This window comes from Hemitrygon akajei, chromosome 7, assembly GCF_048418815.1.
Source record: "Hemitrygon akajei chromosome 7, sHemAka1.3, whole genome shotgun sequence".
NCBI lineage: Eukaryota > Metazoa > Chordata > Chondrichthyes > Myliobatiformes > Dasyatidae > Hemitrygon > Hemitrygon akajei.
In genome coordinates this window covers 34,818,480-34,842,994 of record NC_133130.1, presented here as the reverse complement: position 1 = coordinate 34,842,994, position 24,515 = coordinate 34,818,480, and the positions used below count along the sequence as shown (strand labels likewise).

Below are 24,515 nucleotides of genomic sequence, written 5' to 3'. Positions count from 1 at the left end.
CCAATGATTCACTGCAGGTCTGGAATCAAACCTGAACCACATGAGGACACTACTCAAAGCTTTAGGGAACTAAGTAACTCAGATAACTACTTCTGATTAGTTAATTGTGATTTACTTGTCTCAAGGCCATTACTTTCTTCTTGATCACTTCAAACTTCAAAGCCTTCAGGGTATTTGTTTGTCAAGCCTTGTGCGTGTGCCAGACATCTTCTGTTGATTCCAAAAGATGTTGCAATGATTCAAGCAAGCAAATCTAATTTATACAAAAATTGAAAGATTAAGGGTTTTGTTGATCTTCTGCAGTATTCCTTTGAGAGATCATCAAAATACACCAGAAAATGGCAGAGACCCAGTTGAGATAGATTTCAGCCATTTCTGTAAACCACGTCTATACCAATTTTCTTTTAGGTAAATAACACCAAACAACCATGAGACATAGTAGCAGAATTAGGCCATACGGCCCATCGAGTCTGCTCCACCATTCAATCGTGGCTGATTTATTATCCTTCTCAACCCCATTCTCCTGACTTTTCTCTGTAACCTTTAACACCCTGACTAATGAAGAAGCTATCAACCTCCACTTTAAATATTCCCAACAATTTGGCCTCCACAGTCTCTGTGGCAATAAATTCCACAGATTCACTACCTTCTGCTAAAGAAACTCTTCCTCACCTCTGTTCAAAATGGACATCCCTCTATTCTAAGGCTGTGCACTCTGGTCCTAGACTCTATCACTACTGGAAATTCTAGGCCTTTTGCTACACCTTCCCTTACACTTCCTCCCTCACCACCATCTAGGGCCCCAGACAGTCCTTCCAGGTGAGGCGACACTTCACCTGTGAGTCGGCTGGTGTGGTATACTGTGTCCGGTGCTCCCGGTGTTGCCTTTTATATATTGGTGAGACCCGACGCAGACTGGGAGACCGTTTCACTGAATACCTACGCTCGGTCTCGGATATAATCATATATATCACAAAATCTCCACAAATTATTTATCTGGGGTATACACTTATAGAAAAGAGTGGAAAGAAAAAGCAAGCAAAAGGAAAGAACTATGTACAAGTAGGGAGTGATCTTTTTTTACAACAGATTCATTGATTTGTGAGAATAAGATCAGGCCTATGAGGTATTATGTAGTTAAACCATTTTTCCCAGTATGAATCAAATTGTTCCAGCTTATGATGAACAGATGCTGTTATCTTCTCCATTTTGTAAATGTCCATTGTAGTTTCCATCCATGTATTTAAAGTTGGGCTCTCCTGTGATTACCATTTCCTAGTAAGAGTCTTTTTACCAGCCACCAACAGTATATTCAGTAAATATTTAACTCTTTTCAACCATTCTTGAGGTATATATCCAAAATATATGGTCCCATTCCCATTCTGATATGTCTATCCATGGCCGCCTCTACTGTCAAAATGAATCCACACTCAGGTTGGAGGAACAACACCTTATGTATCGGCTGGGTAGCCTCCAACCTGACGGCATGAACATTGACTTCTCTAACTTCCGTTAATGCCCCTCCTCCCCTTCTTACCCCATCCCTGACATATTTAGTTGTTTGTTTTTTCTCTCTCTGCCCATCACCCTGCCTGTTCTCCATCTCCCTCTGGAGCTCCCCCCTTCCTTTCTTTCTCCCGAGGCCTCCCATCCCATGATCCTTTCCCATTCTCCAGCTCTGTATCACTTTTGCCAATCACCTTTCCAGCTCTTAGCTTCATCCCACCCCCTCCAGTCTTCTCCTATCATTTTGCATTTCCCCCTCCCCCCACTACTTTCAAATCTTTTACTATCTTTTCTTGTATATGGCATATAACATAAAAAGAAGCAGTTCCAATACCGGCCCCTGTGGAACACCATTAGTCACTGGCAGCCAAGCAGAAAAGGCCCCCATTATTCCCTCTCTTTGCCTTTTGCCAAAGAGCAAATCAGCCTGGATGGGCATTCATGCCCAGAGTTCCTACTCTATTGGCTAAATTGGAGCCATGTCTATCAACAGTGGTGGGAAACCTAGTACATAGAGTAAACCTCATGGGCAATTATCTGAATCCTCAAAAACATTATTTTATTTAAACACAAAATTCAAACTCAGGTGAGCAGATGGAAGAAGTTACACATTTTGCAGCAGGCTTAAGGATACAAACTAGTTTGTCGACTTTCTTCTTGCTGGAGAAATGCATTGCCACTAATCCTATTAATTGGCTGATCACCTCAGGCAGGCACCAGGTAAACATTTGGGATTAGCCGAGGATCAACACTGGAAATTGGGCTAATTGTTCCGAAAAACAAAATTGCTTTTACTTTGCCTTCTAGCCCTTTTTGTGTTCCTCATTACAGAGTTATGGAAGCAAAATCTCCCTTGCATGCTGCAAGATTCGGTAGAACATGCAATATAATATGGAATGGCCAAGAATTTAGACACCAACAGCATGCTAATGAAAAATGCTCTTTCAATTCAGTTCAGTCCAGTGGAGATAGTAGTTTAATTACCAGACGATGTACCCTTGCCTGTATAAGTGTTGTACAGTAGCATAGCAGTTAGCCCTGATTTATACTTCTGCATCGCATCTATGCCATAGGCACCATGTACCCTACACCGTAGGATGATGTGCACCTCCCCAAAAAAGTAACTCGCACGTTGCGGCAACGCAGTCCGCAACAACTGTGATTGGTCCGCTTGGTAGCATCACATTTCCTCCTACGCACTTCCGGTTGCTGCTGCTCCGCCATGTCTGTACACCGATGCGAAACAGATGAACCAAATTGTCAAATCTACCTGCGGACATGCGAAAATGATTGAAATGCATTTCCTCGTCCATGTCTCTCACGAAGAAACTCAGCACAGTGGCATAGAAACCCGACCGCCTAGCGTTTTGGCGCACACCAACGCATGCTCACTACGGCATAGAGCCTATGCAGAAGTGAAAACGGCGTAGGCTACAGCAAAGCCCATACACACAAGTATAAGTCAGCCTTTAGCATGAAGCCATTATAAGCGCCCACAATCACCAACTGGAGTTCAATTCCTGCTGCTCCCTGTAAGGAATTTATATGTCCTCCTGTGACTGTGTGGTTTCTTCTGGGTGCTCCAGTTTCTTCCCACATTCCAAAGATGTACAGTTTAGGTTAATGAGCTGTGGGCATGATATGTTGCTGCCTAAAGCCTAGTCCTGATTTGATTTGACATAAATGGCAGATTTCACTGTATATTTTGATGTGCATGTGACAAATAATGCTAATCTAACCTAATCCCACCATTTGCACTAGATTAATATATTCCACCATTCACCTCGATTACTGCCATGGTATATATAGTCCCAATTTGCCTTTCATGGAAAATGCTCAAGACCCATTGAAATTATATTTTTATCACTGTGCAAATAACCTGGAATTCAACACTAACTTATGTGGTTAGTTCACAAGGACCATAAATTTCTAACAGAAGAATACAGTTATACCATCAGAGCAATTAAATTCGGGCTCGTAGGTCTCCATGCAAAAAGGTCTACAAGCCTCACTGCATCCTCATGGCTGAAATAAATAGGTTGAGAAGGGAGCTACCTATGAATATTTTGAAAAAGGAATTGAAGTGACCCTCAGAGGTCATACAACATAAATGTAGTCCATGTACTTCACAAGAGGTGGGTGGTACTAAAGATGGTGCCAGTAGACGCCTTCCCCCAGCTCATTCTAGGAGCTCGCCAATCGGCCTTCTTTCGATATGTCCAGGTTCGGCCTGGTCAGGTGACTTTGGGGCCTGGCTGGCCTTGTAGACACGAATTCTTGCTGGTGTTGCGAACTGAAGTGTAGTGGGAGTTGGAAGATCGTTGACAGTGAGAGTGGCTGTCAGAGGGCTCTGCACTTGATAATTGATTGATCGATCTCTCAATGGTGAGGGAGAGTTTGCTGCTGATTCTCAAGTCGGGGAACTCAAAATAAAAAGCAATGTTTCAGACTGCAACATCGAAATAGCGACTATTGTCTCCCCTGTCGCTGTGAAAGGAGCGATATCTGTCTCCCCTTGTATGTGAGAGAGAGTGCCTGTGGGATGTCAAGGATGTTGGAATGAATAGCTAGTTTTTGATGTACTGTGGACCACAGTCTCTCTTTGGGGACTTAGCTGTTGCTTGCACAGTGGGTGGCAGGAATGTTGATGCTTTATGCTAGACACTGGCCCAGAAATACTGGAAGGCAGGGTGTCAAGAGTTGGACAAGGTTGGATCACTCTGGGTCAAGAACTGCTTCTCCAGCAGTGAAATGTAGGCCCAGAGTGAATTGTCGTGGAAAGTTTCGGACAATTTAAGTGCCAATCCAGATGAACTGGGAGCTCTTCTCTCTGCGACGCTAAGGCCACGAGACCACCCCCAGCTGCTTTGCGCTGATTTGCTCCACTAATATGATGAACTGAATACCAAGGATTTAGGCCTACTCTGGGCTGCTTCAGGGAGTTTGCATCAAAGGACTCAATTTGGTTTGGAACGCTGTTGCTTCCGTTATTTGGATCATTAGTTTAGTTTTTTTTCCTCTTTCTTTGCACATTGGGGGTTGGTTATATATTGTTAAACTGGGTTCTTTCAGGTTCCTTGCTTTGCGACTGCCTTTAAGCAAACAAATCTCAAGGTTGTATAAGTTATACATTCTTTGATAATAAATGCACTTTGAATCTTTGAATAAGTAGGGGAGGGGGAGTGTGGAGGATAGATATAGCTCATTGCTGTTGTGTGTGCGAGGGGGATGGGGGCTTACAGTTTTTCTGGGGTTTTGCGGGTTCTGGGGTTACTTGTTTTTCTACAGATAGGGGTTCTTACAGTTTTTCTGTCACTCATCCTTTGCGGTGTTTCTTCTGTTTCAAGGATGTCTGCAGAGAATGAGAATTTAGGGTTCAATATTGTATACATTCTGATATTAAATAGAACTATTGAACAGGATTCGCACCTGTCATAATTACAGGGTCAGATGGGATTCTTGCGTGAAAGTAATTGTTTACCTTTCACTTTGCAGAAGAGCAAAATAAGGATCTGTAACGGAAACTTTGCACGCAGAGGTTGCACTTCAAGAGGTACTGAAGAAGATACTTCTGAAGCAGCATGCATGCCTGTGGAGTGATGGGAGTTACCTGTATTGAGCAAGGTGGCATGCTGTTGTACAAACTATGACAGTATCTTTGAACACAGAGATATAGGCCATCTGCATAGAGCACTCATGGTAGCAGGTACAACCTTATGCAGGCCTTGCCTATCTGTTGGTTCTCTCTCTCCTGTGCAGCTGTACAGCTGCAGACACCTACCCTATGGAGTTTGAGATATTAACAGATGTTGATCAGCCAGAGGGAGGAGAGGTTGAACAGGTTAGGACTTTATTCCTTAGAATATAGGAGACTGAGACATGATTTCAAAGATGTGAATAAAATTATGAGGGACATAAAACATAGGAGTAGAATTAGGCCATTCTGCCCATCAAGTCTGCTTCACCATTCCATCATGGCTGATCCTGGATCCCACTCAACCCCATGTACCCACCTTCTCACTATATCCTTTGATGCCCTGACTGATCAGGGAACTATCAACTTCCACATCAAATATACGCACGGACTTGGCCTCCACCGCAGTCTGTGACAGAGCATTCCACAGATTCACCACCCTCTGGCTAAAAATATTCCTCCTTACCTCTGTTCTAACAGGTCACCCCTCAAGCCTGAGGCTGTGCCCTTTGATACCCCCACCATAGTAAACATCCTCTCCACATCTGCCCTATCTAGTCCTTTCAACATTCAGTAGGTTTCAATGAGATTCCCCCTCCCCACATTCTTCTAAATTCCTGTGAATACAGGCCCAAAACTGCCAAATGCTTCTCATATATTAACCCCTTCATACCTGAAATCATACTCGTGAACCTCCTCTGGACTCTCTCCAATGATAACACATCCTTTCTGAGATATGGAGCCCAAAACTGTTGACAATTCTCCAAGTGTGGCCTGACTAATGCCTTATAAAGGCTCAGCATTATCTCCTTGCTTTTATATTATATTCCCTCCTGAAATAAATGCCAGTATTGCATTTGGTTTCTTTACCACAAACTCAACCTGTAACTTAACCTTCTGGGAGTCTTGAACAAGGACTCTGCACCTCTGATGTTTGTACAGTCAGCACTTTTGTTCCTATTACCAAAATGCATTATCATAATGCTATATTCCATCTGCACTTTTTTGCCTATTCTTCCAATTTGTTTAAGTCCTGCTGCAATCATATTGCTTCCTCAGCACTACCTACCTCTCCAGCTATCTTTGTATCATCCACAAATTTGCCACAAAGCCATCAATTCCATTATCTAAATCTTTGACAATGTGAAAAGCAGCGGTCCCAATACTGACTTCTGAAGAACACCACTAGTCACCAGCAGTCAACCAGAAAAGTCCTCTTTTATTCCCACTTACTGCCTCCTGCCTGTCAGCCATTCTGCTATCCATCTCAGTATCTTTCCTGTAACACCAAAGGATTTTATCTTGTTAAGCAGCCTCATGTGTGGAAGCTTACCAAACGCCTTCTGAAAATCCATGTAAATGACATCCACTGCCTCTCTTTTGTCCACCCTGTTTGGTACTTCCTCGAAGAATTCTAGCACATTTGTCAGGCAAGATTTCCTTTTATAGAAACCAAGCTAACTTTGATATTTTATCATTAGTCTCCAAGTACCTTGAAACCTCATCATTAACAATAAACTCCAAGACTTCCCCAAACACTGAGGGTAACTGGCCTATAGTTTCCTTTCTTTTGCTTTCCTCCCTTCTTAAAGAATGGAGTGATATTTACAAACTTCTAATCCTCTGAGACCACGCCAAAATCAGGTGATTCTTGAAAGATCATGACCGATCTGTTATCTCTTCAGCAAATTCTCTCAGGACCCTGGGATGTAGTCCATCTATCCCAAGTGACTTATCTACCTTAAGACATTTGAGTTTGCCTAGCACTTCTTTCTTTGTAATAACAATGGCATTCACTCATACTCACCGTCCTTCATGGACCACTGACACACTGCTAGTGTCTTTCACAGTGAAGACAGATGCCAAGTACCCATTAAGTTCATCTGCCATTTCTTTGTCCCCATTACTACTACTTCACCAGTATCATTTTCCAGTGGTCCAAATTCAACTCCCTTTTACTCCTTATATAACTGAAAAAGCTTGTAGTATCCTGGTTTATATTATCGGCTAGACTGCCATCATATTTCATCTTTTCTCTTCTTATAGCATTTTTAGTTGCCCTTTGTTGGATTTTGAAATATTCACAATTATCCAACTTCCACTCACTTTTGCTACCTTATATGCTCTTTCCTTAGCTTTTATGCACTCCTTAACTTCCTTTGTCAGCCACGATTGCCTTCCCCTGCCATTTGAGAACTTCTCCCTCTGTGGGACATATCTATCCTGTGCCTTGTGAACTATTCCCAGAAACCTCAGCCCCCCCTGATCTGCTGTCATCCCTGCCAGTATCCTTCTCCAATCCACCTGGGCAGCTCCTCTCTCATGCCTCTGTAATTCCCTTTATTCTATTGCAATACTGACATTTGTGAGTTATGCTTCTCCCTCTCAATTTGCAATATGAATTCAATCATATTATGATCACTGCCTCCTAAGGGTTCCTTCACGATAAGCTCCCTAATAAGATCTGGATTCTTACACAACACCAAATCTAAGATAGTGTTTCCCCAAGTTGGCTCAAGCACAAGCTGGTCCAAAAAGCCATGTTGTAGGCATTCTACAAATTCCCTCCCTTGTGATCCAACACCAACCTGATTAAGTCCCCCATTACAATTGTGTCATTACCCTCATTTACATGCTTTTCCAGCTCCCTTTGCCATCTCAACCCCACATCTTGGCTACTACTTGAGGAACTATATATGATTCACACTTTTTTTTACCCTTGCAATTTCTTAACTCCACCCACAAAGATTCATCACACTCTGACCGAATTCACCTCTTTCTAAAGGTGTAATTCCATCTCTTACCAACAAAGCCACGCCACTGCCTATGCCTTTCTGCCTGTCCTTTTGATACGAAGTGTATCCTTTGATGTTAAGCTCCCAACTATGGCCTTCTTTCAGCCATGACTCAGTGATGCCCACAATGTCATGCCAACCAATCTTGAATTGTGCCACAAGTTCGTCTGATATATTCAAATGTTACGCACATTTAAATGCAGCACCTTCAGTCCTGCATCCTCACCCTTTTGAATTTTGCCTATGTGATACAATTTAAATCTTTGTGCTTTTTGCATTTGTACCCAGTCACTGGCATATCCTTCCTTACATTCATGTTACACCCATCATCTACTTGTAAACCTGCTGGCTCAATCTCAGCTCTATCATCCTGCCTCCCATCCCCTTGCCATATCCATTAACCACAGATCAGATGAATGCACTTTGTCTATTTCCCTGAATTATGAAGTCTAGAACTAGAGGGCGTAGGTTTAAAATAAGAGGGGAAAGGTTTAAGAGAAACATGAAGAGCAATTTGTTTTACACAAAGGGTAGCACCTCTGTGGAATCAGCTACCAGAGGAAGTGGTTGAGGTAGGGACAGTAACAATCTTCAAAAGACAGTCGAACAAAAGATAGAAAGTTTAGAAGGTTATGGGCCAAATACTAACAAAGTAACTTGGATGGGGCATCTTGGATAGCATGGACCAGTTGGGTTGAAGGACCTGTTTCCCTACTGTAAAACTCTATGATGTTATGGTTCTCTTTAGCAGCACCTTTGCTGATGAGGTGACAGACCAATCTACAAAGTTTAGAAATTGAACTGCAAGTTCACAAACCTAGCTCCAATACTTAAAAAGTTAGATCTTCTCTGAAAATTTTTTGAACAAAGATTTATGTGAGAAAGCAACTGCAAAGTTGCAGTAAACATTAATGGTTTTGCTTGTCACATCTTCAGCCCTCTTTACTACCTTTGCTTTCACTGCTAAGCTAAGGAAACAAACTGGTATCATATTGAGGAAGAACTCAGCATGTCAGGCAGCATTTATGGAAAACAGTAAACAGCTGACATTTTAGACCAAGACCCTTCTTCAGTCCCAAAGGGTCTTGGTCCAAAATGTTAACTGTTTACTCTTTTCCATAGATGCTGCCTGACCTGCAGAGCTTCTCCAGAATTTTATGTGTGGCATTGGATTTTCAGTATATGTAGATTTATTCGTGTTTGTAGTACAGGTACCCCTCAGGCTATGTTCCCTCTACGCTGCGCGCTTGTGCGCGCACACGTTTTTCAACCAGTGCACAAAGGAAATTAACGTGCGCACGAAAGGTTAGTTACCTAAAATAATGTAGTAATTAATAATTATACTTATTGAAAATAATCTTTTAGCTAAATGTTTCTGTTAACTAGTTAGTCAGTTTTTCAAACACCACAATGCACATCACTAATTTACGTCACCTCACCTTTCCTGTTCCGGTTTGTACAGCCGCATCAGGGCGGCAGCCATCTTTGGCGGACAGTGTTCATATTGTAAAGTTTACAAAGATCTGTTTCAAATCCTGCAGACAGCTTACAAGTTTTTATTGAAAAAAATATTGACTCACTATGTTGAATTGGAGCAAGAAGGCTGCGAGTGAACAGCTGATTTTTCGGAGCAAAGGGGGATTTTTACTACTCGGGGTAAAAGAGGCGAGACTGTGCAGGCGCATGATGTCAGCCAGTAGCGGTCAAAAGGCTTAAAAAATAGACCACCATATCCAGCGGGCAGCAGAGTGACAGGACTTTGGCTCAACGAGCTTAAGCAGTAACGGGACGAGGAGAGGTAGGTTTAACTGTTTTAATTGCGGAAGGAGGTACTATGCGTGTGAGGCCAGTTTTCTGTGCTCAGTGTCAGATGTGGGGGGTCCCAGATGGCCATATCTGCACCAGGTGTGTCGAGCTGCAGCTCCTGAGGGACCAAGTTAGGGAACTGGAGATGCAGCTCGATGACCTTCGCTTGGTCAGGGAGAGCGAGGTGACAGAAAGGAGTTATAGGCATGTGGTCACACCGGGGCCATGGGAGACAGACAGGTGGGTGACATGTGGTCAAGAGGGGAAAGGGGAAAGAGTCAGGTACCTCTTGACAATAAGTACTCTTGTATGAGTACTGTTGGAGGAGACAGCCCACATGGGGGAAGTAGCAGTAGCCGTGCCTCTAGCACAGAGTCTGGCCCTGTAGCTCAGAAAGGTAGGGAAGGGAAGGCAGTAGTGATAGGGGACTCTATAGTTAGGGGGTCAGACAGGCAATTCTGTGGACGCAGGAAAGAAACTCAGATGGTAGTTTGCCTCCCAGGTGCCAGGGTTTGGGATGTTTCAGATCGTGTCCAAGATATCCTGCGGTGGGAGGGAGAACAGCCAGAGGTTGTGGTACATATTGGTACCAATGACATGGGTAGGAAAAGGGAAGAGGTCCTGAAAAAAGACTACAGGGAGTTAGGAAGGAAGTTGAGAAACAGGACCGCAAAGTTAGTAATCTCGGGATTACTGCCTGTGCCACGCGACTGTGAGAATAGGAATAGGATGAGGTGGAGGATAAATGCGTGGCTGAGGGATTGGAGCAGGGGGCAGGGATTCAGATTTCTGTTTCATTGGCTCATCTTTTGGGGCAGGTGTGACCTGTACAAAAAAGACGGGTTGCACTTGAATCCTGGGGGACCAATATCCTGGCGGGGAGGTTTGCTAATGCTACTGGGGAAAGTTTAAACTAGAATTGTTGGAGGGTGGGAACCAAACTGAAGAGACTGGGGAAGAGGAGGTTGGCTCACAAATAGAGAAAGCTTGTAGACAGTGCAAGAGGGAGGATAGGCAGGTGATAGAGAAGGGGCGCACTCAGACCGAAAGTTCAAGATGTGTCTATTTTAATGCAAGGAGTGTTGTGAACAAAACGGATGAGCTTAGAGCATGGATCAGTACTTGGAGATATGATGTGGTGGCCATTACAGAGACTTGGATGGCTCAGGGACAGGAATGGTTACTTCAAGTGCAGGGTTTTAGATGTTTCAGAAAGGACAGGAGGGAGGCAAAAGAGGTGGGGGCATGGCACTATTGATCAGAGATAGTATCATGGCTGCAGAAAAAGTGGACACCACGGAGGGATTGTCTACAGAGTCTCTGTGGGTGGAGGTTAGGAACAAGAAGAGGACAATAACTTTACTGGGTGTTTTTTATAGGCTGCCCAATAGTAACATGAATATCGAGGAGCAGATAGGGAAACAAATCCTGGAAAGGTGCAATAATAAGAGAGTTGTCGTGATGGGAGATTTTAATTTCCCAAGTATCAATTGGCATCTCCCTAGAGCAAGGGGTTTAGATGGGATGGAGTTTGTTAGGTGTGTTCAGGAAGGTTTCTTGACACAATATGTAGATAAGCCTACAAGAGGAGAGGCTGTACTTGATTTAGTATTGGGAAATGAACCTGGTAAGGTGTCAGATCTCTGTGGGAGAGCATTTTAGAGATAGTGATCATAATTCTGTCTCCTTTACAATAGCCTTGGAGAGAGATAGGAACAGACAAGTTAGAAAAGTGCTTAATTGGAGTAAGGGGAATTATGAGGTTATCAGGCAGGAAATTGGAGGCTTAAATTGGAAACCAAAGTTCTCAGGGAAAAGTACAGAAGAAATGTGGCAAATATTCAGGGGATATTTGTGTGGAGTTCTGTATAGGTACATTCCAACGAGACAGGAAAGTTATGATAGAGTACAGGCTGTAATAAATCTAGTCAAGAAGAAAAGAAAAGCTAGGTAATGTTAGAGATCTAGAAGATTATAAGGTTAATAGAAAGGAGCTTAAGAAGGAAATTACGAGAGCTAGAAGGGACCTTGAGAAGGCCTTGGTGGACAGGATTAAGGAAAACCCCAAGGCATTCTACAAGTATGTGAAGAGCAGGAGGATAAGACGTGAAAGAATAGGACCTATCAAGTGTGACATTGGGAAAGTGTGTATGGAACCAGAGGAAAGAGCAGAGGTACTGAATGAATACTTCAGTATTCCCTATGGAAAAGGATCTTGGTGATTGTAGTGATGACTTGCAGCAGACTGAAAAGCTTGAGCATACAGATATTAAGAAAGAGGATGTGCTGGAGCTTTTGGAGAGCATCAAGTCGTCAGGACCAGGCTACTGTGGGAGGTGAGGGAGGAGATTGCTGAGCCTCTGGTGATGATCTTTGCATCATCAATGGCGAGAGGTTCTGGAAAATTGGAGGGTTGCGAATGTTGTTCCTTTATTTAAGAAAGGGAGTAGAGATAACCCAGGAAATTATAGATCAGAGAGTCTTATCTCAGCGGTTAGTAAGTTGATGGAGAAGATCCTGAGAGGCAGGATTTATGAATATTTGGAGAGGTGTAATATGATTAGAAGTAGTCAGCGTGGCTTTGTCAAGGGCAGTTCGTGCCTTACAAGCCTGATTTGAATTTTTTTGAGGATGTGACTAAACACATTGATGAAAGAAGAGCAGTAGATGTAGTGTATATGGATTTCAGCAAGGCATCTGATAAGGTACCCTATGCAAGGCTTATTGAGAAAGTAAAGAGGCATGAGATCCAAGGGGTCATTGCTTTGTGGATCCAGAACTGGCTTGCCTACAGAAGGCAAAGAGTGGTTGTAGACGGGTCATATTCTACATGGAGGTTGGTCACCAGTGGGTGTCTCAAGGATCTGTCTGGGACCCTTACTCTTCATGATTTTTATAAATGACCTGGATGAGGAAGTGGAGGGATAGGTTAGTAAGTTTGCTGATGACACAAAGGTTGGAGGTGTTGTGGATAGTGTGAAGGGCTGTCAGAGGTTACAGCGGGACATCGATAAGATGCAAAACTGGGCTGAGAAGTGGCAGATGGAGCTCAAGCCAGATAAGAGGTGGTTCATTTTGGTAGGTCAAATATGATAGCAGAATATAGTATTAATGGTAAGACTCTTGGCAGTGTGGGCAATCAGAGGGATCTTGGGGTCTGAGTCCAGAGGATACCCAAAGCAGCTGCGCAGGTTAACTCTGTGGTTAAGAAGGTGTATGGTGTCTTGGCCTTCGTCAATCGTGGAAATGAATTTAGGAGCTGAGAGGTAATGTTGCAGCTATATAGGACCCTGGTCAGACCCCAATTGGAGTACTGTGCTCAGTTCTGGTCGCCTCACTGCAGGAAGAATGTGGAAGCCATAGAAAGGGTGCAGAGGAGATTTACAAGGATATTGCCTGGATTGGGGAGCATGTCTTATGAGAATAGGTTGAGTGAAATTGGCCTTTTCTTTTTGGAGCAACAGAGCATGAGAGGTGAACGGATAGAGGTGTATAAGATGATGAGAGACACTGATCATGTGGACAGTCAAAGGCTTTTTCCCAGGGCTGAAATGGTTGCCACAAGAGGACACAGGTTTAGGGTGCTGGGGAGTAGGTACAGAGGAGATGTCAAGTGTAAGTCTTTTACTCAGAGAGTGGTGAGTGCGTGGAATGGGCTGCCGGCAATGGTGGTGGAGGCGGATATGATAGGGTCTTTTAAGAGACTTTTAGATAAGTACATAGGGCTTAGTAAAATGGAGGGCTATAGGTAAGCCTAGTAATTTCTAAGGTAGGGACATGTTCGGCACAACTTTGTGGACTGAAGGGCCTGTGTTGTGCTGTAGGTTTTCTATGAATTCAAAAGAAGCGAAGGGCATGAAGTGCAAAAGCACAAATTTGTTTAAAGTTGAATGGCTTAACAAAATAAAAGAAACTGCTGCACCAAAAGCTCATGAGGTCATGAACATTCAGCTACGATAAATATTTGTGTGATTCAGAAATTGGAATTATCTGTTTGTATTGTCATGATGCAAAAGTTGCTGGAGAATTTGCTAGTGGAAAGAAGTGGAATGATCTTTGGAAACTTGACTTTTTGAAGCATCATTTGGCAAGTAAATCGCATTTGGATGGTGTACAAAAGCTCAGGCAACAGAACCCTTCATTACCCATTACAGGAGTGCTACACGTGTTACAGTTGAGTCCAGATGAGCGAGAGCGAACACGATCAAACCCAGAGGAGATGAAAGTTCTTATCGACAGTGTGTTGTTAGCACGGCGCCAAGAGATTTTTTTCTTGCTGGTGCTACAGTGGGGTTGAATTACTCACTGATGGTGCTGAGATATTTACTGTATGGTAATATGTGTTCACAAGGCCAGATGCATGGCATTCAAAAGTCAGTTTCAAGCATTATGTGCCTACTATAAATGCCTCTGTTGATTCACAAGCAACTGCAATTGATAGATCTAATATGACTGTGACAGTGTCAATAGCATCGGAGACAACCCGGGCTACACAGAGCATAAACAAACAAACCAACAGAGCATCCGATGCACAGCGCACAACATGAATCCCACAATCAGCATCAAATGCGTGCTTTTCAACTGAAAAACACAACACTAACCCACAATGTCCACTGCTATTCGCATTACATGGACAGACAATGCCAAAAGCGGGCTCTGTTGTGGGCAAAGTACTGGAGAGTTTAACATCGGTAGCTGAGCGAAGGGCGCTGAGTAGGCTACGGTCAATTATGGATAACTCTGAACATCCTCTACATAGCACCATCCAGAGACAGAGAAGCAGTTTCAGCGACAGGTTACTATCGATGCAATGCTCCTCAGACAGGATGAAGAGGTCAATACTCCCCAATGCCATTAGGCTTTACAATTCTACCGCCAGGACTTAAGAACTTTTTAAAAGCTATTATTAATGCTTTTTGAGATAGTGATTTAGATGCATATCATGTTTTTTACTGAGTTAAGTATTGTATATAATTAGTTTTGCTACAACAAGTGTATGGGACATTGGAAAAAAAGTTGAATTTCCCCATGGGGATGAATAAAGTATCTATCTATCTATCTATCTATCTAAAAGATATACCGTTATTAAATTCAAATAAGGCAAACAATGGATGCAAGGCTTTACCAGGGGTTGTACAAATCGTACTCTGACCATGCAATACCTCAATTAATTTGGCTACTGAACTTAAAACAAAAATCAACAATCACCGCAACAGAAACAAAACCAGTACGCTTAATAGCAATAAATGTAATACTTTAGGATTTGCAGGAAACATAAGGACTATGGGGTATCCACCACAAAATAATAATTATAATTAGCATTTGTCTAGGCCCAAATTAAAAAAAAATCAACTGCACTCACCATTAGGCAACATGAGTGAATCTGCAAATGCTGGAAATAAATTAAAAAAAATCAAAATGCTGGCAGAACTCAGCAGGCCAGACAGCATCTATGGGAGGAGGTAATAATGACGCTTTGGGCCGAAACCCTTCATCAGTACTCACCATTGATGCTTTCAGAGAAGCACAAACCATCTGTTGTTGTGACTGGTGGCGAAAGCATCAATGATTTTCTGGATGTCAAGTGCCTTGGTCCTCCGGCTGTTCATGACCAATAGGGCCAAGTTGCTGTTCCAAGCATCCCCACTGCTATTCCTTAGGTAGTTTTTGAGGAGTCTGAGGCAAGAGAAACTCCATTTGCATGAGGCAGTGATATGCAGATTAGTTTGTATAAATCTATAAATGCATCGCAGTAGGGTCTCATTAGAGTTAGAAATTCCACTGTGTCATTCACTGTCTGTCCTTGATTTTGCTTTGTTTCCAGCAGACGCCGAACCTGATGTAGCTCTGCAGTCAGGTTCACTTCAGTCACTCCATAGTATTGGGCCATTGGCCAAAGACAGTTCTTGTCTAGGAAGAGCTTGTGTTCAGGACTCAATGCTGAGATTCCAGTCAGAACACCCCCAGTCACAATTGAGAACCGTCTTTTCATTTCAGTCAGAAGTCTGTCTATAACCAGATAGAAACAGTGCTTGCGAAGGTCATCAGAGAATGTGACAGGTGTGCATTTCGTTTGGGCCTCAACAACAAAATCACGTAGGCGGCGGGGTGGCTGGGCCTGTCTCCTTTCATGTGCTCTGCTCTGTATACCAGCCTTAATGCAGATCCCTAGCTCTTGCCTGAATTTCACTCCGTGATTCCTCTCCCCGTTTTGCTGAGAGTGCATCGATAACAGACTGAGCCAAGTCCACAGCAGATGCAAGCTCCTGACTGGGAGATCGTAGCTGGTCTGACATGAAATTGGTGACTCAGAATAAATCCTCAAACAGAGTGATAAGTAAAGCAAACTGCTTGTCAATCAGTCCAATTACAGCTCTGTTTTCCTCTGTGCATTTGGTTGACCCATAATATCCTGTAGTATAGCTAGAAGGGCAGGGAGTGATTTCCTTATAGCCCACAACGCTGTATACTGCCATGCCTAATGTGTATCTGACAATTTCTTCAACTCCACGGGCTGTGCAGTTGATTCCATGTTTCTTCATGAAAAGATCGTGGGCAAAAGAATTTGAAAAGAAGTTGTAAAGCAGCTGCACAGTTTCAAAACACTCACCTGCTTGTTGTACATTGCTCACAACATCCACTAAAACAGGGTTAAGTCTGTGAGCATAGCAGTGTATATATAATGCCTGCGGGACCTCTTGTACCCTGTTATTGCACCTGGACATCACTGCTGCCCCATCAGAACACTGACCTATACACGCATTCTTATCAATAACACACTGGGTGAGTTTCTGTTCAATGCTTTTAAGAAGCAACTCTGCATCCAACCCTTCTGCTGGAGTGAAGTGCAAGAATTCTTCAAGCACTGTTTCATTATTCAAATACCACACCACCACTGATATTTGCTCCTTTTTGCTCGTCTTTATTTTCATCCACATGATGTCAAAATGTCCAGCCTCCTTGATTTCTGCACTTATTTGACATCTGATCATATCTGGCATAATACCCATAATTTCATTTTGGATATCGTGATGGGTGTTGTTTGCCTTTCCAGAAATGTCCTCTTTTTTTTTTTAGCTACAGACTTATCAAACTGTCCAATTACACTAAGCAACTCAACAAAGTTTCCATTATTGCCAGATCCATCATCCTCCTGGGGTCCTCGCTGGGCAAAGCCTTGGCACGCAGTAGAGTGTAGAGTCTCAACCACCGCTCTCATATACTCATGATTTTCTTGGACAATCTTTGCATGTCCTTTATCAAACATATTTCCCAATCTTGAACCGTCTTGTTTTCTCAACCTGAATTCGGCCCATGCCTCCATAGCAAACTTGTGAGCTGCATTTACATGGTGGGTTTTGAAAGCTGTTGTAGCTTTCCGCCAGTTGCGGTAACCGGTAACCGGTGACAGTGAAGGTAGACTCAGAATGGAACCCATGTCCTCCTCACAGGAAATGCCTGCATGCAAAGCAGAACGTAGTATCTTTTCTGATTGAATATTCCAGGCAGGAGTACAGGTCAAACCAGCCATGAATAAAACTCCTTTGCTGAGTGTCAAATGGTTGCGAAGGGTACTTTCTCAGTGCTGGCCGACGGGGTCCCTCCTCAGGCTGCTGGCTAACATCACTAACAGTATTCCCACTAGCACTAAGAGCAGCTTCATCCACATTCTCTTCCAAATCCCACTCCATTTCTTGTTTCTCTACTTCGCCCTCACATTCCTTCGATGAACTGCTGTTGTCCTCATCCCCACTTACTTCTTTCTGCATGTCACTTTCAATTAAGACAGGTTCAGGCTGCGACAGCACTGATTCCTCTGGATGAGGTCGTTTTCTTGCTAAAAATCGATCCATTTTTCACGCCGGCCAAAATAATGCACGTACCAGGCCCACGCTAGCTTGTAAAAGCACAATGTGTGTGTGTGGCATCTGTTAGTCTCGTGAGACAATCGATCTGCGCCTGGATCCTGCACAATGTATGTGTACTATCAATCTCTCGCGTGAGTGAGAGTGAGTGACATCATCACCTTAAGTGATCTTAGATCAGCTTAACTGATATAAGTGAGGACAGCGACAGCAAGACATTGACAATGAACGAATAAGCAAAAGTGTAGAGTGGATCTGACCTTAGACCAGCACAGAGTTTATAACTTTATTGCTGCATGAGTGCTATGGTAATTGGGGGGGGGGGAACTGTTTCACTAGATCAACTGGAGAAACAAGCTGTATTCAAAACTGTACAGAGAAAGCAGCTGCAATTTGTATGTCAAATTTCAGTTAATTTCTTGGTGGTGCTATTGTAATTTCTGCTGGTGGTATAGCATCAGCAAGCACCACCTCAGTGCCGCCTCTGGTTGTTAGGTGTTAAAATGAATAACTCTTTACATTCAGTTCAACACATTAATGAACATATGGAAAAGTATGTTCAACTCCCAGGCAGCTGGCGAAGCAAAAATTATGCGTTCGAATTTCCGGAGACTATCAACTATATTGTTCAGAAAAACCTGTCTGAAGAAATAGCATCAGGAAATTTTCACACGTTAGCAGTTGATGAAACCACAAACATATCTGTCAACAAATGTCTCATTCTGTACTTCAAATTCAGATTTAAAGATTGTACCATTTATAAAATGTTTTTTGGCGGAATAGTTCAGCTGCAGGCCTGTGATGCTGCTTCTATTGTTTCAGCAATCAAGCAGTTTTATGAAGAGAAGAAACTTGACCTCCATAAAATGTTGATGTTTACATCTGATGGAGTGTCAGTAATGTTGGGCAGAGTTAATGGTGTTGCAGCAAGACTTGAACAGGACATTCCACACTTAAGTTCAGCAACATTGTGTAGTCCACCGTGAAGATCTGGGGATTTGTGTTGCATGGAAAGAATTCAAGTTATCAGAGACATTGAAACTTTGATGAAAACAATCTATACAAAGTTTTCTCCATCTTCAGTTAATGTAGGCGAATTTAAAGAAATTGCAGAGGCCTCTGAAAATGAAGCTGTTACTTTCAGACCACTTAATGAAGTCAGATGGTTATCTAGACACTTTGCATTGCAGGCAATAAAAAAAAATTATGAGGCACTGATGACATACTTTGAAGAAGATCAGTCAAATGACCCTGTGGCTAAATACTGTCACAAGAAATTGATAAACATCACATACAAAGTAGCTTTACAGATTTTAAGTGATGTCTTTGGTGAACTAGCTGCACTGTGCAAGATTCTGCAAAAGAGTGGCCTGACACCGATTGATTCACTTCATTTTGCGAGAGGCTAAGTTAACAAGAAAGCAGTATCTGGGAGACAATATTTCGTGGCATGACAAATTTAAAGTTTTCTAAGCCAACAACGTGAAGAAAACGTCACAGTAGATACAAGTTCGCTGTTGACTTTTATAAATAGTCTTTGTGTTCATTTAGAAGGAAGGTTTTCTGAAGATGAGGGACAAGAATGGTCAGCTTTTGATTTCTCCACAATTGCAGATTGTGACTTCACATTTGTTGATGAACAAGTTAATGCCTTATGTCTAAAATATCATGATTTTCTAGCTGAAAATACTGTAATAGTAATACAGTTTAATGATTTCAAATTTTCTGTGCAAGAAAAAATAAATCCAAACTGATTTCAAACTTTGCTCAAATGGTGGCATTTATACTTCAAAATGAAGAGTTTTGTGATCTTGCACAGTTGATGGACATTGGGAGAACCTTTCTTGCATCTAGTGCAGACTGTGAGCGAGGTTTTAGCCTAATGAATCAACTCAAAAACAAGCTGAGAAACTGTTTAGGTGAATGTCATTTGGATATGTTAATGAGAATCAAAAGCTATCAATTGGATGGAAGTTCTATTAGCCTAGATAGAGTTTACAAAGAATGGGTAAATGCCAAAGACAGGAGAGAGAAAAACTAACTGTGACTTATATATATGTATGTTATTTTGATAATATTCTATGCAGTTTTATGTCAAATATTTTGTAAACCTACATAAACTGTGCCATGTGTGCATTCAGTGTGCACATCCTTTTGTCACAGGAAAAAAATTTGCACAACATAAGATTTTTGTGCACACTGACTACTAAAAATTAGAGGGAACATTGCCCTCAGGGCTGTGTTCTAAGCCCACTCCTTTACTCTCTGTATACCCATGACTGTGTCGCCACCCACAGCTCCAATCTGCTAATTAAATTTGCTGACACTACACTGATTGGCCTAATCTCAAATAATAATGAGAGCCTACAGGGAGGAAGTCATCACCCTGACACAGTGGTGTCAAGAAAACAACCTCTCCCTCAACACCGCAGAACAAAGGAGCTGGTTGTGGACTACAGGAGGAATGGAGATGGGCTAACCCCTATTGACATCAATGGATCTGGGGTTGAGAGGGTGAACAGCTTTAAGTTCCTTGGCATAAACATCACCGAGGACCTCACGTTGTCTGTACATACCATCTGTGTGGTGAAAAAGGCAGAGCAGCGCCTCTTTCACCTCAGATGGTTGAAGAAGTCTGGCCCCCCAAATTCTAAGAACTTTCTACAGGGGCATGATTGAGAGCATCCTGACTGGCTGCATCACTGCCTGGTATGGGAACTGTACCTTCCTTCAATCGCAGGACTCTGCAGAGAGCGCAGCATATCTGTAGATGTGAACTTCCCACTACTCAGGACATTTACAAAGACAGGTGCGTAAAAAGGGTCCGAAGGATCATTGGAGACCCAAGTCACCCCAACCACAAACTATTTCAGTTGCTACCATCCGGGAAACAGTACTGCAGCATAAAAGCCAGGACCAACAGCTTCTTCCACCAGGCCATAAAACTGCTTAATTCAAGCTGATGCATTTGTATTTTTATGTTATATTGACTATCCTGTTGTACATAATATTTATTATGTACATTTGAACGGAGACGTAACAAAGATTTTTACCCCCCATGTATTTGAAGAATGTAAGTAATAAAGTCAATTCAATTCAATTACCATAATAAAATTATAAGTCCTTCTCTCGAGAGGGAGAGGTGTCCTTGCACATTAGTTAGATGTGCGCCCCTTCATTTCAAATATTTTTTAACTCACGTGCCCAAGGAGTTAAAATTTAATTCTTACATCTTGACTCCTTTAATCACATTAGTTTCAAGGTTCTATTAGACTGGCATTTGCAAAGTGATAATATTTACACCACTTACAGTTCTACTAAGTCCTGAAGATTGACAAACGCTTGAGTTTCAATTCTCTCCAAGGAATCACTCTGCGAAATATCACTGAAATACAAGAAAAAATAAGTGAAATCAATCATTCCATGGATTAGGGAGTTTTAAAACAATAACTTTCTTGTTATACTTCCAGCAGAGTGAAACTAGGTCTATGAATTGAGATTTGTACCAGTACCCTTTTATATGAGGTTAACATTGACATCAACATAGGGGTCACATTTCAATCTCATCCTTTCCTTTTTACTTCCTTATTGCTACCTTCCAGTACATCTATCACATCCAGAACTGTGTGGGAATTTCCTTAACTGAATATTGGGAAGACCAAAACTGTAGTCTTTGTAATCATCACAAATTCTGTACCACAGCCACTTGCCATATCCCTGTCAACAATATCTAAACCTGATCCTGTTTAAGATTGCATTGCTGGGTTTAACATTACCCACAAAGTAATCTTCCAAAATTGGCATTTGTAAGTCTGCCAAATAACCTCCATAACAATGCCTAATCCTATTCCTGATTTGCGTGATCTGCTGCTCATGCTCTGTAACCTTGAAGCTATCCAAAATTCTGCTGCCAAAATCCTGACTTTTGATGAAGTTACATTCACCTTTAACCACCTTAGTGACTTCAAACCTAAATTGGTATCTGATTAATTAGCAAACCAATTTAAAAATTCTCACCTGTAAACTAGACAGTTTAATGCTTTCATTTATCATTTAATCAGGTTTATCCACTTCACCACAGCCACATGGCAGGCAACTTGTGATTTTGTAATACATGAAACTTTAGTAGATTCACAATAGCAATTGTGAAGCCATCACTATTGAAAGCTGGTCTCTTCTTTGAACCTCAGTTGATCATGCTGCATTTGTGGGAAGTGAAATGGAGTTAGTGTTTCTAGTCAAAGGCCCTTTATCACAAAGGTTTCTCTTTCCACTGATAATGCCTGATCTGCTGTATTATTGAATGTTATTTTAGATTTCCATAATCTGCAGTTTTAATTTTTTGTTTGCTTATCATCCCTCTGTGTAACACCAAGCAGTGGAAAGTTAAGATCAAGTTTTAGAACTTCCATGGACAGATAATTGACAATTTTTACTTTGGAGGAACTACTATAATTGTCATTAATTACAGACCATAGAGTTGCAAACTCAAAACCAATATTGAACCATACCCTTTTGGTAATTCAGATATTTCAAAGTCAAAGTAAAATGTATTATCAAAATATGCATATGTTACCATATACTACCTTGAATTTTATTTCTTGCAGGCATTTCCTGGTAAATAAAGAAATACTATACAATTTATGAAAAAATATACAGAAACAAAGATAGAAAAACAACCAATGTGCAGAAGACAAATAGAACAAATAAAAAAATACAGGGAACATGAGCTGTAAAGAGTCCTTGACAGTGAGTCTGTAAGTTGTAGAATTAGTTCAGAGTAGTGGCGAGCAAAGTTATCCACACTATTTCAGCAGCTAGATGGTTGTAGAGTAATAACTTGTATTGGTCATTACAGGTTTAATGTCATAATTGTTTGAAAAGATAGGTGTTATTGACTCATACATACAATTAAACAATCTATTCCTGGAACATGTCCTTTTCCTGTGATAATTAGTTTTTAAGATTTCATGATGACCCCTTCATGAGCAATATTCATAATTCCCATATAACATAAAACCTAAGGATGCAATTACAAGATTCATGCAAGTCCGACAATTTATGTGCAATCTCATGAGAAAATGTCATTCCCATCTTTGTAACTGAACTGACATGCACAATGAAAGAACCATATCTTACTTTACTGCAGCTTTGATTTTGCTTAATGTCATAGTTTTGAGCACCATTTCAGGCTTACACAATATACATCCAATTTCACAACCATTTCTTCATGACAGATAGGTTCATGTGTAGGCAAGGGATGGCAAAAAGGGATAAAACTTCTTAAATTGAGATCATGCTCTTGGGGGTCTAAGTAATAATTACATGATGTGACCAAGCAGATTAATTATGGCTTGTTAAAAAATAAAAATCTTAATTTTTAATGTTACAATGGTAGCATAGTGGTTAGCACAATGCTTTACAATATTGGTGTTCCAGTACAATTCTCACTGCCAATAAGGAGTTCGTACATTCTTCCTGTGACCGTGTGGGTTTCCTCCGGGTGTTCCAATTTCCTCCCACAGTCCAAAGATGCACTGGTTGGCAGGTTAATTGGTCATTGTAAATTGTCCCATGATTAGGCTTGAATTAAATTGGGGGATTGTTGGGTGGCATGGTTCGAAGGTCAGAAAGGACCTATACTGCACTGCATCTCAATAAAAGAAAAAACTTCCAAAGCATGGGGTCAATTCCAGAAACTGTGAGATTTTAGAAGATGATAGGCAGCACATCCATCATTTCAGAAGCCACCCTACATCCCTTAGGATTGATCAGTTTTTATCTCACCAATTATCTGATACATTTTTCCTAAGCAATACTTATTCATTTGCTCTGCATCTTATTTCTGAGTTCCACCCATAACGCCTCACCAGACAATTCTCCAGTCAATCCTGATGGAGCACTACCACGACATTTTCCCTGACTAGTAAGGCCACCCCTTCTCATTTAATCCCTCCCAACCTGTCACATCTAAAACAACAGAACCCCAGAATACTGAGCTCCCAGTCCTATCACTCCTGCAGCCGAGTCTCACTAATGGTTATAATATCATTATTCCAGGTGTTGATCCATGCCCTGACTCATCCAGGCTCAGCTGCCTTTCCTATGATATTTCTTGCTTTGAAACATATGTATCCCAGGACATTAGTCGTACCATGCTCAACCTCTTGATTCCTGACTTTGTCTAAGGTCTTATGAACATCAGTCTCCAAAACTTCTCCATGAACTGTTCTGGCACTCTGGTTCCCATCTCCCTGCAGCTCTAGTTTAAACCCCACCGTGCAGCATTAACAAACCTTCCCACTAAGATATTAGTCCCCTCCAGTTCAGGTGCAAACCGTCCCTTCTATACAGGTCTCACCTTCCTTGGAAGAGAGCCCAATGACTAAAAATCTTATACCCTCCCTTCTACAACAACTCCTTAGCCACATGTAAAACTATAATTTCCTAGTTCTGGCCTCAGTAGCACATGGCATAGGTAGCAAACCTGAGATCACAACCCTGGGGTCCTGCCGATTTACATAGCACCCAATTCCCTATGAAGAACCTTGTTTTCTTTTTACATACCTATTAAAGCTTTTGCAGTCTGTTTTTATGTTTCTTCCTAGCTTACTGTTACATTCTGCCTTCCTTGTGTTTTCAATTCCTTGGTCCTCTAAACTCTAAAATGCTCATGACCCTCAGGCCTATTGTCAACTTTTAAGCCTCCTCATTGCATATACTATCATCTATCATTTCTGCTGTCAGCCAGTTATGCACCATTTTCCTTAAAGGAATATAATTTCTTTGTGAATTATGCATTGTTTCCATAGCTGCTAGTCATTTCTTTGCCCTTCAATGTATCTTCTC

At 41.8% G+C, this 24,515-nt stretch overlaps 1 protein-coding gene across 1 annotated transcript in view; it reads right to left on the bottom strand.

Moving 5' to 3' along the window:
• LOC140730338 (lutropin-choriogonadotropic hormone receptor-like) overlaps window positions 1–24,515 on the bottom strand; it is a 126,721-nt gene that overhangs the window by 38,363 nt on the left and 63,843 nt on the right. Inside the window, exon 3 of the mRNA XM_073050617.1 lies at window positions 20,977–21,051. Coding sequence (XP_072906718.1) covers window positions 20,977–21,051 — 75 coding nt within the window. The remainder of the gene's footprint in view (window positions 1–20,976; window positions 21,052–24,515) is intronic.